Source organism: Rhamphochromis longiceps, linkage group LG7 (genome assembly GCF_057381845.1).
Source record: "Rhamphochromis longiceps isolate RC_006_pf linkage group LG7, R_longiceps_female_GT1.1, whole genome shotgun sequence".
Lineage (NCBI taxonomy): Eukaryota > Metazoa > Chordata > Actinopteri > Cichliformes > Cichlidae > Rhamphochromis > Rhamphochromis longiceps.
Genome location: NC_140563.1, coordinates 23,041,742 through 23,060,008, shown reverse-complemented (window position 1 = coordinate 23,060,008; position 18,267 = coordinate 23,041,742). Strand labels below are relative to the sequence as shown.

Here is an 18,267-nt window from a genome sequence, read left to right as displayed (position 1 = left end):
AAACTTATCTTATAGGCACATTTGTGGTCCTTTCTGCGTAAAGTGGCTGCTGCCGAGTTATGACAGGCTACTTTGTTAGTAACATGTGTCAAGTTGCTTCGACTGATTATAGTCACATACCCTGCTTTTACCTGACCACGCTGTAAGTCTGTCATCAATTATCTCAGTGTGACTCTCTATTAGCCATGTGCTGTGTATGTGAGTGTGGTGCCTCTCTACAGGCTTTGCTCATTCATTATTAAGAAGCTCCTGATGTTTTGCTGGCCGTCACTGCTCCGGTGTCAGGTACCCACACGATCCTCTTTACTGAACCAGCCTGACTAGGGATCCAGTTCCAGTCTCTGGCCTGTTGGAGCTGCTCCCAGAGCTGCTGAGCTCTACTCTAAAGCCTTTTGTTAGCTCTGGATGTTGGCTTTTCTCTGGCTGATTCCCCCTTGTTATTTCTTCGACTAGCTGTCAATGGAACTGGGAAGCTTAAAATGCATTTGGATATTTCTCTTGGCGTGATCTTGAGGCCATTTCATCTCTCGGGAGGTATGGTGCTGCTGTCATCTTTTTTCCCCTCTGAAAATGAGAATTATGGGTACTTTTATAGCTTACCATAAAGTGTCCAACCAAGAAGATGGTGTGTTCACTTTAGCAGACTTGTGGTGAAGCAGTGTAGTTATTTATCCAGCTGAATGTAATCTTTTTGGGAGGCAAATAGCTCCTTTGGTGCCTGAGGAAGCTGCTGTGATTACTGCTGCTGTGACGTGTAGGAGCTATCAGTCTCTGTCATCTGTCTACATTTATTAGCATGATATCTAATGGGGTGGCTGATCTTAGACCACAACTCTGGCTACAGGTCTGTGCAAATGTGCGTGTGCAACTTGACCCCATCTGAATTCTCCATAAGCCACACGGTTGCCTAGAAACATCAGGAGGGCAGCAAATTTAACTTCCATAATATTATGCCAAAGGAAAGAATGACCTCAGGCCCAAACATACTGTTCCTTTTTTTGGCCTTACAAGGGCATCTTCACATTATTCCAGTCAGAAGTATGTCCTTGGGGAAGGAAGTTTTCATATCTCATACTCATGTATGCAGACACTCCTGAGGATAATTATGATTTACTAGACAAAAAAATTGACCTAATTTCCAGTGAACTTTTTATCGAATGTTTTTACTATATCAACTGCTAACAGTAGCTTTAATGGTAACTGAGGTTTAAGTGGGAAAGAGCCACACTGTTCTCTGCAAATAATACAAAAGGATTTTTCCACTTCTTTTCTGAATATCCTTTAAGTTTTTTGCTCAACTGATAGTTTCTTAAAAAAGTAGGAAAACTCTTTTTTCCGGGTCTGGGTACAGTATGAGTGACGGAAGTACAATGGAGCAAAACTGTGGTTCTCCTGTCAAGGTACGCCGTTGAGGGAGAATATCACATGCTATGTCACGGTCTGGCTGGCAGACCGTGGGGAGATGGGGAAATAGGACCCAAACGCCGGACTCTTCAGTGCAACAGTGTTTATTTACAAGGTGGTGAAGTAAACAACAATAAATCCCCAGTTTCCCAGGCTCCCGTGTAGTGTCTTCTTCCCAAAAGTCCCCGTGTAGTGCTCTCTGCCCCAGTGTCCCTGCACTCCCCGTGCTCACTGCTCCTTCTCGTCCCACACTCCTCCTGAGGGGAAGACAATAGAGGCAGCCGTTACAACTTATCCCAGCAGGCAGGCAGGCATACACTCACACTTGACTTGACTTGCTTGAAGACTGACATGTAGTCAAACGCAATACTCCAGCGTCGGTGGAAGCTCCATCGCTCATCTAAATAGCTCCCCCGACGAGCCCAGATGAGGAGCAGGTGTGCGGCCAGGACTTCGGGTGTGGCCAGCCCTCAAGTTAGGCCACGCCCCCCGGGGCTGAAGGTGCCTGTAACTTGGCCACAGCAGAAAGGCGATACACACACACATACCTGCCTACATACAGATGTGCACAGGGGCAGTGCAGACAACACACCAAATAATAATAACAACAACAACAACAACAGTCATCGTCCCCACTGCCCACGGACCCCGAGTCCCCAGAGCCGGGTCCGTGACAATCTAAACTGATCTTGTCTGTAGAGGCTGGTGACAGACGCTAAATGATATCCCAATCGTTCCTGCTCCACAACGGATTTTTAAGTTACAAAGGCTTGAATGACACTCTAACACCTTCCAATTGGTGTCAACTTTCTAATACTTGTATTGTGTGTAACTATCAGTAGTGGAACTGCAGTTTATATGTCTGCTATGTAACCTTTCTATTGCTTCTAATTCTCCCATCTTTTCTTTACATATCATTTAGAAAGAATCTGCTTAACATACCCAGTTAACTGTTGGAAACCTTAAAGATAACTCCTATTGACTTCTTGTTGTATTAGTACATCGGCTTGTTTATTCCTACAGTCATGTGATTAGTTGATTACCTTGATTACCTTAATGCTAAATGCTGTTGCACTGTCCAAAGATGAAACCACTATGACAAAATATGTTATGTTCACTTTGGTGAAATTTAATGAAGCAAATCACATACAAGTTCAAAACAGTGTCAGTACATCACGTCTGAATAATTTGAGTTTGTCTGATTAAAGAAGTATTGAAGCAGACAAACTCTCTTTGGTGAGGAGGGTTGTAGCAGAAGTGTTTTTACAGCTCTGTGGCAGCACCTGTATTGCCCACAACCTATCACCCATTTTTCACCATCCCCACCACTTTCTCAACTCTCTTCACTCTTCACACTGAATAGCCATTTTTTGTTATAAAAATATATGGAAAGTGGAACGGTGCTTCCACTCTGTCCTCCTACACATTTATTTCTGACATCACGGTGTGTCACACTCAAACTTGTGATGCTCATGAAGCCCTGTCACCGTCCCCTGAAACATGTCAGGATGTTGACACTGTTTTTCTATCATTAGCACAGCAACAATAGCTCTGCTGCAGAATGGGGTCTTGCGTCTTTAAAGGCAAATTTCTCTGCTAGCCGTCTCACACCGATGCTGTGTGTTGCATGTGTTGTTACATGCCAAGAACACAGTTGTTGGGGGTCATGGAGTTAGATGCGGTAGCTGCTGAAGTTTTCAAATGTGCCTCCCTCTGCGTGAGATTTGACTGATGGTGAAATCAGTAAAGCCGTTTCATATTGACAGAGTACGGGGACGACAATGCCTAAAGATGGTGCAGCTGCTTTTCCAGTGAAGTCAAAGATCAGAAAAACCTGCAGCTCTCTTTGAGTTCATAGAGCTGTATACAGTTTCTGCTTGTTGTTTATATGTTTTATGCACAGCAATACAAATCTTTTTCAGAAAAAAAGCTCTAAGATCCCTCTGTACACTAGCAGCTAATCAAAGTTAGAACAGAGACTGGAGCTAATTGGTAAACATATAGCTAATCTGCAGCAGTTAGCAGTGTAAGACCTACACATATTCTCATTGCTGGCCGAGAACAAAATGATTAGAAAAATCTGTTAATATCAGATTTATCTCATGACACATTACTCCCACATTATTGCTAGGAAGTTGCCTCCAAGTGACCACTCTTGCTGTGTTTGCAGTTTCGAAACGCTATGGCTTCTAAACACAAAATGTTTCCATGGTGGTAAATGTAGGACTTTGGTTTGTCATCCATCTCTGTATGTTTCAGAAGAGACATTCCTCTTGGTTCTGGCTGTGAGCTTTTCTTTGAACAGTGCTGAATGGAGGAATGGTCGCAACAAGGTTGGGCTTTAGGCCAGAATGCTTGCTGAGAAGGTCATTCAGATCTCTTACCCGCAGTTAGCACTGTCAAGGAATGGCTTTAATGCTCATTGTGCTAAACAACTCTCAGGTGTCAGTGGAAGCTTTGTAGTGAATGATGCGGGATGATATCAAAGGGGATGGATTAAAGCTTTATCTACTTGATATTAATGACAGTGGAAACCCTAGTTTATTTTGGTAAGGTAAAACCACATAAGTAAATCAAGTACTCATAAACAGAAAAGCTCTAAAGTTGCTTGTACGATGAATAGATCTTAAAATCTGGCATCCAGTTAACTTTAGAAAAGAGATAAAGTAAATTTTTCTTCTCTTGGTGCAATTCAAATGACACCTCACATCATAACAAGTCAAACCAAATAAACAAATCCCTACGAGATGGAACACACACACACAAAGCTCAGTGTAAGCATACCACTAGAATCACTCAGGCTTTCACAAAAATAAATCCTTCAAGGTAAAGACCAAAGCTGGACTTTATGGATCACTTATGAATAGCGTGACCAGGTGTCCCTCTGTATGAACAGCATTTTTATCCCTTGTTCCACATTTTGACTGGCAAGTGCAAGATGTGCCCTTTTTTTCAGTTAGTTAATTGTCAGTTACGGCTCAAAAAGATGATTTTTGAATGTATTCCTACTTAAATCTAACCAGACAGAGCAACAGCAGAAATAACAGTGACATAAATAAAAATATAGGAGTATATAAAGACTAATAAACATGAGACCATGAGAACAAACTTTCCTTTATCACAAGAGAGCTGGAAAAGTTAATTCAACTAATATTACTTTGGCCATTAACATCTTGAATGCAAATTTGGTAATGTGCACAGTTTGGTGTATTTTTATTTTTAAGTTGGACATGAAAAATTTCAGCATTAGTAAGGTTTCCCACGCTGTCCCAGAAGAACATGCTTCACACGTGGATTTTTACAGAATCCACATTAAAAATAGGCGGCTATGTCATGCTAATGTTATCTGTGGAATGCCCTGCATTTAGACTCAGACTGAGATAGCGGACAAGAGGGTTGTGTCTGGAGAGTAAAGTATGCAGTTTCAAAATCTGCTTCATGTAAAAGAAACAATAGTAATACTAATAATCATTATTTATAGAATGCTGTGCAAAACAAATATACAAGTTTTCTTACATACTTTACCCCAAAGAGGACAAACTGGAGGATAATTTGCAATTTATGAGCTGTGAAATCCTGTCAAATTATTTAGACAAGCTTAAATTACTTAATAGATCACGCAGGAAATTCTGGTTTTGTGACTGTTGTGATTCCAGTTTGTAAAGATCATTTTCACAGAACAGAGCAGCACAGGAAGTCATGACTGAAGCAATCGGCACCATTTTCGGTATACAAACATACAGTTCCAGTTGTGTTAAACAAGCTATTGCTGTTCTCTAGCTCCATAATTGTTCCAAAAAGTTTTACTCTACTCTGTTGGATCAGTTTAAGTCAACTGCAGCCAGATTATTCTGGCATAAATCTCTGTCTGATTAGCTCAAGAGTTTGAGCATGGCATTATCACTACATGGATAATGAGGTGGGGGGTTTCTTAATGAACCTTAAATCTTACTGTAAGATTTAAAATATGTGTAAAAAGAAAAAGAAAATACAGCAATATACATATATACATTAGAAAATATTAAATTATTGATAACAAAATAGTCTAATGTAGTTAAACTTTGCAATACACTTGCTAACTCACCAAATGCTTAGTTCGCATCAGACCTTCTCCGTCACCCTTTATGGATTTCTCTCTGTCTAAAAACAAGGTGCACTTTAAGCCTGCCCAGTGTGTGTGGGATAGGAATGCTGGGCCCATGGCTGAGCACAGCCAGCTTCCAGTTTGTTCCCACCCAGCCACTCATACAGTACCCATCCTGCTCAGTTTTCTTCTCCACATGACAGCTCTGTGGTGAGACTGTAACCGCTGTCTCCTCCTGTGAACCCAGTCTTCAGCTCAATGATAGGACGTGAGCAGGACGGCATGGCTGACTTGCTGATACAGAGCATGTCCACTGTATTTAAAGACCAGCGTCCAAAAGAAACTCACATATTATATGCTTTCTTCAGTCTGTGAGTTTCAGAGAGCAGTGGGAGAAGAAGCCAGAGTGTTTAATCACTGGCAATTTCAAAACAAAGCCAAGCCATAAGGAACGGGCTGCACAATGATGGATCCCTGAAACATCATGGACATTAAATTTGGATTACGCAGCATGACTCAGTTTGTCCTGAACACAATCACATTGAGTCAAGCTGATCTTGGCCTCTCAAGATGGTGAGTGGCTTTGCTCGTTTCTTCTGTTTCTCCTCAGAGTTCAGTTTCTTGTATTTGCGTCGAACAGAAATTCATTGTTGTTGGCACAACACCGAAGCTAAACCGCAGTGCTGTGGTATTTTGTTTTCTGCAGAGCAGTTTTTGTATTCATTTAGTGGTTTTGCCAAGAATCTGGCAACAGGCATTCTGCTTTACCACAGTATATTCTAGAAAGACTGGAAACGTATTTTTAGTCAGTGATGTAGAAGTTATAGAGAGCACACAGGGAGAAGTTGGTATACAGTGATATATTACTCTGCACATATGCTGAGTTCATCTGAGTCAAAAAACATGTTCGTAGCTGTAGTTTTAAAAAATAAACTATGCAGCATTGCTGTTCTTAAAAGTAATGCAATACGTTACATTACTTTCACGTCAGTCAGTAACATGATCTGAACACGGACACATATCCCTAATCCGGCACACGGATGATATTTCTTTTAAAGTTCACGTATGAACACAAAACTGACAACACACAGTCAAGTTGACAACCAACCCAAAGAGACATGAACGTGATCACCACAATGACTTGGCTTTAGAAACAAGTACATATAACGGTTTACAAAGCGCTTTAATTTCCTGACATCATATGGTAAATGTATCTGTATGGCTACTCTTCTCTTCCTCCTAAGCGTTGGCATTGTATCGAGTATCCATGAGAAATGAGGGTAGGAGCTAGTTGTACTGCTCCACAAGGCGATTAGCTTTGACTGGATCAATCAGAACTAATACATTTTTTTTTTTTCCCATTTATAGTGTCGGTACATTTCTTTGTCCATGTAGTTATCATTTATCTTTTTTTCATTTAGTTATCATTTTGCTTTCATCCAAATAAAAAGTAGTTTGGGAGATTATTGGTTGTAGAAATTAACACTGCTCTGACTGGTCTGGTGTCAGCAAACCCTCAGCTCTAACACCACCTTGGATTCTTTGCTAGCGTTGTGTGTTTGTGCAAAGAGCTTCAGTTTTATTTTCTGTCCTGGGTCAAGTTTGCGCTTTACCATCACGCTCTTATCCTTTTAAAAGTAAAACTGACGTCTGTATCCCCACTCCTCAAAGGTTTTACGTGCTCCACCATTTTCCTGCACACAAACTGAAATAGCACAGGGGCTACGAAAGAAAAAGGCATGGTTGATAGGGGGGGGGGTTTGTTCTTCCTACCTAGGTCAGCAACTATCAAACAATTACATTACATTGGTCTAGACAAATGGGAGGAACCAGTACTGACTTTGAAACTCAGGTTGCAAGTCTTTACACTTTGGAAAATTACTTTTGTCCTTTTTAACTGGTTTTATATTCACAAACAGAATTTATAACGGCTCCAGTGTGCCAGTAACAAAGAATCAAGATTGCCCTCGCTAGTACAGGTTTGGCATGACATTAACTTGAAACAGATACAGGACTGGAAAACTGCAAGTGACAGAAACATGCACACAAGCACAAACCACATTTAAAAGTCCTCTAAATTCCCACACATGCAAAGAATAAATACAAATGCTGCAGTAAATCTGAAAGGCACACCCTAGTGAATTCTCTGACACGCACAAGTCACTAAGTGGTTGTTATTTTACCCGGCATGTGACATGAGGCTGAGACAGAGCTGTCCTTTGTTTGGCTTACCTAAAACTGCAGCTGAATGGGGAAACCTGTTGGGCCACTCAGGTTTCAGCTCAGACATGAAAAGAAATGTCCACCCTAGCAAGAAAAAATTAGCCAGGATACAGTCAAACCTGACCATCTGCTCACAGAACTCAAGTTTCTGTAGCACTTGCAGCATCTGTGCACAATGCAGCACAGAGATATAAATCTTATTTATTTTATTTTCAAAAAAGACATTTAACAAAGATAAATTTGGTGTAAATACAAAATGCAGTTTTTAAATAATCATTTTTATTTATTAAGAGGAAACGACTATGCAACCTGACCTGCCGCTATGTGAAAAAGTAATTATTCCCTTTGTAAAATCATGAATTAATTGTGACTAAACACATTTGTGGGAAACCCGAGTTCAATTTTATTAGCTACAACCAGGCCTGATTACTGCCAGACCTGTTCAATAAAGAAATTGCCTAAAGAGAGCGTGTTTGACAAAGTGAAGTAGGTTAAAAGATCTGAAAAAGCAACACATCATGCTCTGATTTACACTCAAGAACAAATAAGAAACAAAGTCACCAACATCTGTCAGTCCAGAAAAGCCATCTTATAGCTCTAGCGAACCACAGTGAGAGCCATTATCCACAAATGGAGAAAACCTGGAGAGACATCCAGGAGTTCATAAAAGAACCCAGGACAAAATCTAAAGAACAGGTCTAACTTACCTCAGTTATAGTCGGTGTTCATAAAATGAAAAATGAAAAAGAGACTGGACCAAAATGGCATCCATGAGAGAGTTCCAAAGTAAAAACCACTGCTGACAACAAAGAACACAGAGGCTTGATGATCACCAAAACTAGACAGTGCACGGAAAGTTTTATCGATCCCATTTAGATTAGTCCATATCTTATCGCTCTCAGTCCACCTTTTGAAATGTCTGAGTCCTGTAAAATTAACACAGCATTTCATCAAAACAACATCATACCAACAGTCAAACATGGTGGTGGAGGTGTGATGGTCGGGAACTGCTTTGCTTTGTAATCCAAAACACACAGCAACTTCACCGCTGAATAGCTCAGACAAACACAAAAAACAATTAATCATGAAATCATCATTTAAAAACTGCATATTATATCTATTCAGGTTATCTTTGTCTATCATTCAAATGTGTTTGATGATGACTGTGAACTCTGACAAATAAGCAAAAACAAAGGAGCCAATGGGTTTTTTTCACCTCACTGTAAATTTCTAGCGTTTATTACAAGATTATGTAAATTAACAGGGAAATGCTAATAACAAAATGACATCAGTCCACAAGGCTGAAAGGGAGATTGTCTAAAAACAGCCAGTGGGCACTCACAGGAGACAGCAATCACTTTCAGTGCAATGGTCCTTAACACAGCACTTAGCGGCACACTCCAATTGCTCAGGACAATTGCTTGATTGGACAACTCATCTCCATTTGTAGGGTAATCCACTGAAGAGCACTGTAACAAGCCGCAAGCACATGTAATGGAATTTGCTGGAACTGTGACTTAATGGCTATGACCCTGTGCTCAATTATTGGGTCAATAAAATTCATCTGCACCTCTATTGTAATAGTCCAACGGTTCAATTATATCAGCACTCATTCTATGATATTCTACTTTCATGACTCACTGCACCAAGTGTAATAGATGTGGGCTTTTCCCCAGCACAGGGTGCTTACTGTCAGTAGATTTCCATGGTCCTGGCACAGTATTGGTATAATTTCTGATTCACTGTGATGCTTTCTCTGAAAATGGGCCTAGAGAAGCCATGCCAAGACTGCAGTTAAAATACTCCCCACCCCAACCCTCCTACCACTTTCCCCCCCTCTCCTGCATCTTACTCTTTGTGCGGGTTTTTTTCCTCTACTTTTGCTTTGTGTCTGTATTACAAGTCTATCCCTCCACCCATTCATCCGTCTCTTTATCTGACTAGGTTACTGAAACCCAAAAAAGAAAAAGTACTCAACGGTAATCAAATATTTCTCAGTTTTCGAAGCAACTGAAGCAAACAGTCAAACAGAGTTGGTGACCCCGTTAATGTGCAGCCGCTCGATCTTCAAACCTGACTAAAAGCAGCAGATATTCTGTAATTGTGGCAGTGCGGCCCTCATGAAGCAGGTTGACGTGGGATTCAATAAGAGACGCTTCACGCGCATTGTACATCCCTCTAGCCTCAATTACTTTATTGTAAGCTTATGTCTATCGATCCCGTCGCTCTCTGTAAGCAATTAATAAAAGGCAGAGCAAAACAGTTGAAATCTGCTCCACAACACGGGGTAGTTGTGTATTTGTGTGCGTGAGAGAGCTCGTCTCACATTGTAACTACCTGCTAATTATATCTCCGCAGTAAACACGAAATTTGTAACCACACAACTGCAGGATATCATTAACTAAAAGGATTAGAGTGTGGTTCAGGCGGGAGGGCATCTGTGGCTTCTCCCGATTGAAAATGGACTAATCTAAATGGGATACATCAATAAAACAGCAGAATAAAGTTCCGGGCACTTAAGCCCTCTTGCTCGGGCTCAAAGAAGGGAAGACAGTCACTGGCTGGCAGCCAGCCAACAGATTAGAAGATAAGAAATATTATTCCATGGCACACCATCAGCTTGAAGCTATTTAAAACAGTGAGGTTTATTGATAATTGAATTACTTGGAGAGGGGGACAAGAATAGAAAGCTTAGAGGTAGATCAATAAGGAGCTACTGTAGTGGATGACAGTGCGGTGGTCAGCAGTACAGCTAGGGGGATGTAACGTGTGTGTCATCATGTGATAGCATATTTACAGTGTGTGTGTTGAAAGATGTTGTGTAGTGGTGCAAAGTTTCCATTTCCAGTGCTACATTTGATTAAACTTGATATTCAATTTGATGGTGACATATTCAGTATTGGGAAGGTTACTTTTAAAATGTATGTCACTACAGATTACAGAATAAATGCCCCAAAATGTAGTTTGTAGCGTATTCCGTTAAGTTACTCAATGTGAGTAACATATTCTGATTACTTTGGATAACTTAATATATCGTAATGCTTTTTACAACTGCATGAATGTACTATTGCTGTGAGAATTGTTACTATTACTGAAGGCTACTCGCCACCGAGCTAACATTGCTAAACTGGCGTTAGCTGAGGTTAGTTCACAGACTGCTTTCAGAACTGCACATGATCATTTGCAGCTAGCAGGTCATTAATGCTATCAAGCCTAACAGTCTGCAGTCTATGAAATAACCTCAGCTAAGGCCAGCTAGCAATGCTAGCTCGGTGGCAAGTAGCCTTCATTGATAGTCATAAATCACATAGCAATAGTACATCGAAGATACTGAAGTGGCACATATCCCAGGTAGCTACCACAAGTAAAACAAGGTAGTTGCAGTAGGCTAACGTTAGTTTTTAAAAAAGAACTTACTTCCAGATATTTCTTTAGGTCCAAGTCTTTTGGAGTCTGTTTTGCTGGCAGAGTTTGCATTGCACGGTCAGATTTCTCCCTTTCTTCTTTAAATGTGAAGTGGTGTTGGATTTTCCAAGTAAAAAATGCATTCCTGCCCGTGTACTGCTGTCTCTGCTGTGCTGGCCTCGGGTCCGTTGTGTAAGTGATGCCACCAACATTAATAGGATACTTACATTAGAGCCTCTTATTGCATGTTTTTTTTTGGGGGTTCCGGCAATGCGTGTAATTAAATTAGAGAGGGGATAGCCTAACATATGAAACAGGAAAAGACCGCTGTGTATCCATTTATTTCAACAAACTCTATTCTAATTGCCACCTTTTTAAACAGTAACTGTAACAGAATACAGTTACTTATATTTCGTATTTTAAATACATAACGGCAGAACATGTATTCTGTTACTCCCCAACACGGGACATATTGATAAAGGCAGACGTCCAAATTCGTATTCATTCATCACTTGGTGTTTACAGTGCACATGCTGTATTTCAGGTGCTGAGCTGAAGTAAGATGGCCTCAGGCAGGATGGCAAGTCCTCAGAGCAGCTCCAGACAGAGCAGCTCACTCTCTTCATCTCCAATGAGGCAAGTAACAACCCAGTGTGCACACTTTGGGTCTGTACCTCATGTTTTAACAAGTAATGTTCTCATGTGTACTAACAACAGGTCTGGTCGTTGAAAGCACAGATACACTTGGTTTATGCAGGTTAGGCACTGATGTTTGGACTTTGAACAAAGGCTACAATGACACCAGTAATATACCCACTCCATGTGTCACTTCTTTGTCATAATAAGAATAAAAAATACACTCATCAATATTAGCTGTGCTTCCTTGAGTGGTTTTTACTTTTTCTCCCAATTTCATGCTGAAAGCAAAAAATAAAATGTGGAAAAATGTGAATATTGGGAAAATAAGTTGTAAGAAAGACATTCTTTTCTTTTTGTTATTGCTACTTAAAAATACAATGCATCTCTTTAACTGACCAAATGTTCATTGAATAATAATATTAATAACACGGTTTGTAGGCTACACCACCAATGTGAACATATCGTTCAAATGACTGATTATACAAGACAGCGGATGTTATATGAGAAGCGGAAATGACCTCAGTGTTCAATGCAGGCCTTGAATTCTGCATGTTATCTGGACCAGCTGTTTAAAGATCATTGCAGAAAAAAAGACAAATTGTTTGTTTGTTTGTTTGTTTTTCCATAACTTGTGTATCTGCAAATATACACATTCTGTATTTTTCATATGAAAGAAACTATACTGTGGTGGGGCTTGCTAATTTCTTGTTTTTGATTTATGTATGTTTTGTTTTGTTTTGCTTTACTTCATATGTTTCATATGTTTCATATGTTGTTTGTTTAATTTAAGACAAAAAAAAATTAATTAATCAAGAGGTAAAACTTGAGGGGGTAGGGACAAATAAGTAAATACTTCAGCCTACTCCTTTTCAAACAAATAATGGAATGATATTTTGGAATGATTGTGAAGGCACATGTTTGAAATGTTTTAAATAAAAATGAACTGAACTGAAATTAAAGGAACTTTGACAATGTGATAGTTCCACTAGACAATTTCCAGAGATCAGAGAAAACAATTTCCCAAGCAAATGGTTTGTTATTAGCAATCATACGCAGTAGTTTATTGTCTCTCAGGACTACTCATGTTAATATTGCGGCCACTGGTGAAGATGTGGAGAGCACTGTTCACCTTCATGCACAAAAACACAGCTAAACACCAACCTGATAGCAAGAAACTACCCTCCTGTTTCATCTGCAAATGGAACCTCCAAAAAAGCAGCATACTTTGGCCCCTTATCTTCTGCGGGTAATGCAGTGTAATGGAGGTGGTGTGAGAGATGCGTGCCACCTCTCATGGAAGCAGGGATTAAGGTTTGCAGTAGTGACAGGGTGCAGTTGTGTCATTTGTCATTCCCAGTAGATGAATGCATGAGGAGATGTTTGGTGACATTATTATTATTATTATTGTTGTTGTTGTTATATCAGACCCCTGAGTTGCTGAATTAAGCCTTCATATCTGCCTTAGGATATATCTTCAACTTGATGTTTGATCATACTAATATTTGCACCTCAGTGAAGATCCCAGATCAATATATTTGAGGTACTCAATTAAGATAAGATAGATAAGATAAGATAACTCTTTATTGTCATTGCACAGTCATACATACTACAGTAGTACAAGGAAATTGGAAAACTGTCCTACATCGGCACTACATATAACACAACACGACACAATATGACACATCACAATGCAACAAACAACACAACACAGTATATTAACTTAGTATAAAAAAGAAGAATAAGTGTATTTGTATTGCACACTGTTATTATTGCACATTAATTATTATTGCACCTTATTATTACAGGTAATGCAAAGGTCAAAAACCTTCCCAACGATGCAATCCCATGTTTGGATGGGTTCAGCTTTCCTGCCCATCCATAATACTGAGGCTACATAAAAAATAAACTTTACAAACTTTACTGATAAACGCAAAAAGCCAGAGCTCAAAATCTAAAATGCTGAAAAATCTGTAAGACACATGTGGCCAAGATGCTAAAAGAGACGTCCACATGTAACAAGCAGTGAGAAACTGAACTGACAGGGAGCACAAACCCACTAGCTGTTCTCAGCTGATCACTTCTCACTGTTGAGACACCAACAACACAGCATTCAGCTGGAGATCTGGTCTTTTTAAATGTGAAATTGGCAACTGTCAGTTTTTTTTAGCGTCTTCTCTTTTTTCATGTTTTATTAACTGAACTCCAAAGAAAACATCAAGGTTTTCAAACCTTTACGACTATGAAACTCTAAGTGAACTGCTGTCCTAGATTCCCCCCCCCCCCCACCCCCACCCCCCAAAAAAACACCACTTTTTGGTCTCAAATGCAAATCAGCTCTTATCACACACAGTTTTGTCTCACAGTCGACTGACAGTCACACATGCTGACCCTTCTTTCTTTTAACAATTACAGAAGCTGCTTTGTCAGCATCTGTGGTTTAGAATATTTCAGTCACTGAAAATAAATTTGAATATATATCTTCTGACAGTTCGGTGTTTACTAATGTTCGCAAAGCGTCTCAGAAGATGCACAGTGAATGCACTTGGATATTGAATCAGGGGAACTCACACGCCATAGGCACACACACACACGCACATAAATAAAGGACAAACCGGTCTCATACTTATCTCTGTCTGTGTCTCATGTACAGACTCAAATATAAATTGGATTTGTGCTGCGCACGGTGCACTAACAGTCAGTAAATCAGCTGATGAAACGAGCCAAGTGGCTGAACTGCATTAAAATAAATTGCAAACACAGATGGGACACGTACATGAACTCAGCTAACAAACATCTCCACAGCAGAACCTTTTCCCAGATCGGCTTGTCTGCACATTCAAAGCCTCGGGGCGCAGTCTGAAAGTGGTTGGCGAGTCATTACACTGCAAACAGGTTAGCCAAGTGTCTGTCTCTTTATATTTGTTTGTGTGTGTATATTTCTAAAGTGAGTTGTGGCCGCTCACTTAGGAAAATTGGAAAAGTTGTCAAAAAGTGTGGCTTTAGTAATGTGGGGGAAAGTGTGTGTGAGACTAAGAAAAATGAGGAAGCAAACCAAAGTGTAAGATGAATGGACTGGAGATGGTTTGAGACAGAGAGAGAGATGGATCATATTCTAATGCCTTTTACATATGTCTGTATTTGTATGCGTTGTGCGCATTTAACACGGTGTGCTAAGAAGCCTGAGATAATTAAATTTGAGGTTAGAAGTCGGCTGAGACAAAGAGAGAGAAAAGAAAAGAGAAAAAACGGGCTGTGTTTTTTGTCTTAGGAGAATCTAGTCTTGGCTACACATAAGAGGCTGTCTGAAGCATCTGGGAGTCAGATGTCTGCTTCTCTAGCCAGGATTCAGCTGTACCAGTCAGAGGCCACAATATCCCCTTTCCATGTGCTACTTCAGGAGGAGCACATGCTCCACCTTCACCCAGAAAATCAAGGCGTGACTTGTACATTTAAATATGCCATTAGCCAGATGCCTTAACCATTTTCTTTGCTCATCTGTCACCTCTTGCCACAGTGAAACTATATTATATAGAAACCTCCCAGTGAAGCTGTTTCTGTGTAAAAGATGATTCCATTAAGCAATATTCTGGTTTCTGAGCTAAAGAGGAATGCATTAACATCCTACTTGATTATATGCCTCCATATTTAATTCTGTTTGGGACAAGAGTGTCCTTGTTTCCTCCTTCAGCTGAAGCCAAAGCCACAATGGCTGGGTCCTCAAAATCTAACAGCTCACTCTGCCCACATTTCCATTCCCTCTGCCTAGTTGGACTGTGGTTCTGTTGTGGTATTTAAGAAAGATTTCCATTTAGTTCCATTACATCAGTCATCAGATTGTGATATCCATGCACCCCAAACACTGGACGACAGTGAAGACCTCCTTCCTGCTTATACTGTCTTAAATGACTACCATATCAGAAGAATATGCAGCAAATAATCTGAACTGAATGCAGTCAGATCCCAGACAGACATAATGACACAAACCAACACATGTTGCTGTTTATTTTCCAAGCAAGAAACACTGAGGATGCCAGGAATACTGCCTGGAGTTAATGGACAGTTCCAGATGTTGGTTAATCCTAAATTCCTCCTTGTACCATGAGAGTGTAAATTCATAACATGATTTTTTTTTTTTTTTTATAAAGAAAGCAGTCTGTGTGTTATCAGGTACAAATTATTTTGTTTTAGATGATTTTTTGGAGAAGTCTAAGACACAAAAAGCTGATTTTGGCAAGTAAAGCAGCTTCTGAGGATGATACAAAGTGAGTAAAGATTTTTGTATGAGCATTTATTACATTAAATAGAAGTTCAAAGAACACAATCATAACTTATACTGAGCTTTGTGTTAGCTGCTAGCTAACAACTTGCTAGTTACTGCTAGCAAATATAGCCTGGTATAGGTAAGTTTATAACTGTGGTTGTTGGTAAGTGCTAACATTTCTAATTAGGTCACTATATGAACAGCAACTATTAGTTACCCTCTAATACAACAGTACAAATTAAACAAACTCTCAAAGTTAAGTTGATATTGCCAACTTGCAATTGGAACTTTGTTTTTATTTTTATTCCGACACCACAAGAAGTCACGGCCTGGAACCAGGGCTTTCATAGCATTTTTACGTATTCGAAAGATGAATGACACATCAAAGGAAATGGAGATGCCAGTTTTGTCATTTGACTAATCAGTTGTCAGTGTCTGTTTGTGTGTTCGTATAGCTTCATTCAGTGTCTTGTGATTTTACCCGTAAAAGCAGAGGAGACTTATTTGTCTGTATTTTAAGACATGTTGATGTAATACACTGCCTTTAAATGTTCCTGAGCCACAGAGGACATCTACCCTTTAATTCAAACCATCTGTGTGGGATCCTTTTGCATCTGACAGCAGGGTTACTCTACGTGTAGGAAGACCATTCATCAAGCAAAGAGAAGCAGACATTACTCAACCTGCGGTCATGATCTGTGAAGTGTTGTACATAGTACCTGAATCACTTGAAGCCTCTAGCGATATGTGGAACAAGCCTTTTAATAGGCTTCCAGCCCTGAAGAACAAATTAGCTCCTGCTGTACAATAACTGCTATACTTGAGTGACAACAGGTGCTCCCGTGCTTGAGTTCACACCTGCCCGTCTGCTTCTCACTAACTAGCAAGCTCTCTGTGAACTGATACAGCATTAAGGGTGGGAATTATGACTCTCTGTGATTTGGAGCACATTTATATTATCTTTTATTGTAACCATCTACAAGATGCAAGTGAAAGACCCACAGACTGGGTGCAAAGAGTTTAAAGTTTACAAAGTGCTTTCATGTGGACATGGCTATTTTTAGCCTCAAACAAAATGACTCACAGCCTCTAATGAGGCGAGAGTCCATACGTGTAAGTGATGCTTTTGTCATTTTTCACTGTGGTGGGTAATGATGTACCTCAGCAAAGCGAAGCTGTCAGCAGAACATTCCTTCTGCTGGGATGGTAGAGCACACAGAGTGAGCGTATTTTAAATGTTTTGACATGTTATGGCATATGTGATTGGCAGCTGCTTTGACTAAAGTTGTATAGGCACTGACCTTTGTATGAGAATTTGGCATAAAAGTTTGCCACCAGAACTCAACTTTCAAAGGCTAATATAGTTTGAGCAACACTATGAAACTGATATTTTTGCTTCTGGGTGCCCCCTACTGTGAACACCCACTGTATTGTGTTAACTGCTGTCAGCAGGAAGATTGACTCAGCTTGTGTCCTGCCATCTTTGGTTTGAAAAATCTTGCTGGTGCAAGATTTGCTCTTACCTGACTTCTTGCTTATTCACTTTTCTTTTGTCTTCTTAGCTTCCTCAGTCAACTTCCTGTTTGGTTTCCTTGCAAATGCCATGGTGTCAATAGAATGACAAGCTAGAAGAAGCTAGGTCTCTATTCATGACGATAAAGACCTAGCTTTTCCTATAATTAGCTCTGGCCTGTAATCAATAGTTAATGGTGTGTGACACTGCTGTAAAACAGTTTTTCTAGTTTAGGTCGATGTACAATGAAAATTGGCTATGAGGCTGCTAATATAGGTCAAATATTCATATAATTTTCAACTTGTTGAGAAGTATCCTTGATGTCTAGCAAGCAAGCCTGTAAACTAATATGCAGTTACTTTGTTTTATTTTTATAAAGTTATCGTGCAGATGATCAGAAAAAGATGGCAGCCTCTATCACTGGCATCGCGTTTGCATGGAGAGAAAAAAAAAAGTGCCTTTAAAATAAAAACATGCAAAAAACCTTCCTAAAAAACAGTACATACATAATGCATCTTCTTGCCTCAACACAACCCCACTTTTCAAAACCAACACTATGACATTCACACTCACTTTCATGTGAAGTGGATATGTGGGGTTTGATACTTTTTTTTTTGTCTCTAACTTTCTGTTTCTGTCGCTTTTTATTTCAACAACCGAGTACCACGGCGGCTGGCTTTTCATTCGCCTTTGAGCATGGCAGTTTGGAACATCCATGACGATTTCCCTGTGAGAAAA

The 18,267-nt window shown here is 39.9% G+C and overlaps 1 protein-coding gene across 3 annotated transcripts in view; it reads left to right on the top strand.

Moving 5' to 3' along the window:
- The window catches only part of insc (INSC spindle orientation adaptor protein), a 59,290-nt gene that overhangs the window by 9,254 nt on the left and 31,769 nt on the right, over positions 1 to 18,267 (top strand). Inside the window, exons 1-2 of one of the 3 annotated variants that reach the window (XM_085412910.1) lie at positions 341 to 534; positions 11,661 to 11,752. In XM_085412910.1, the coding sequence (XP_085269036.1) occupies positions 11,679 to 11,752 (74 nt within the window). In that variant the 5' untranslated portion in view covers positions 341 to 534; positions 11,661 to 11,678. Of the gene's footprint in view, positions 1 to 340; positions 535 to 5,634; positions 6,062 to 11,660; positions 11,753 to 18,267 lie in introns of those variants that run through there. The other 2 variants (XM_085412909.1, XM_085412911.1) reach the window with 2 other exon arrangements.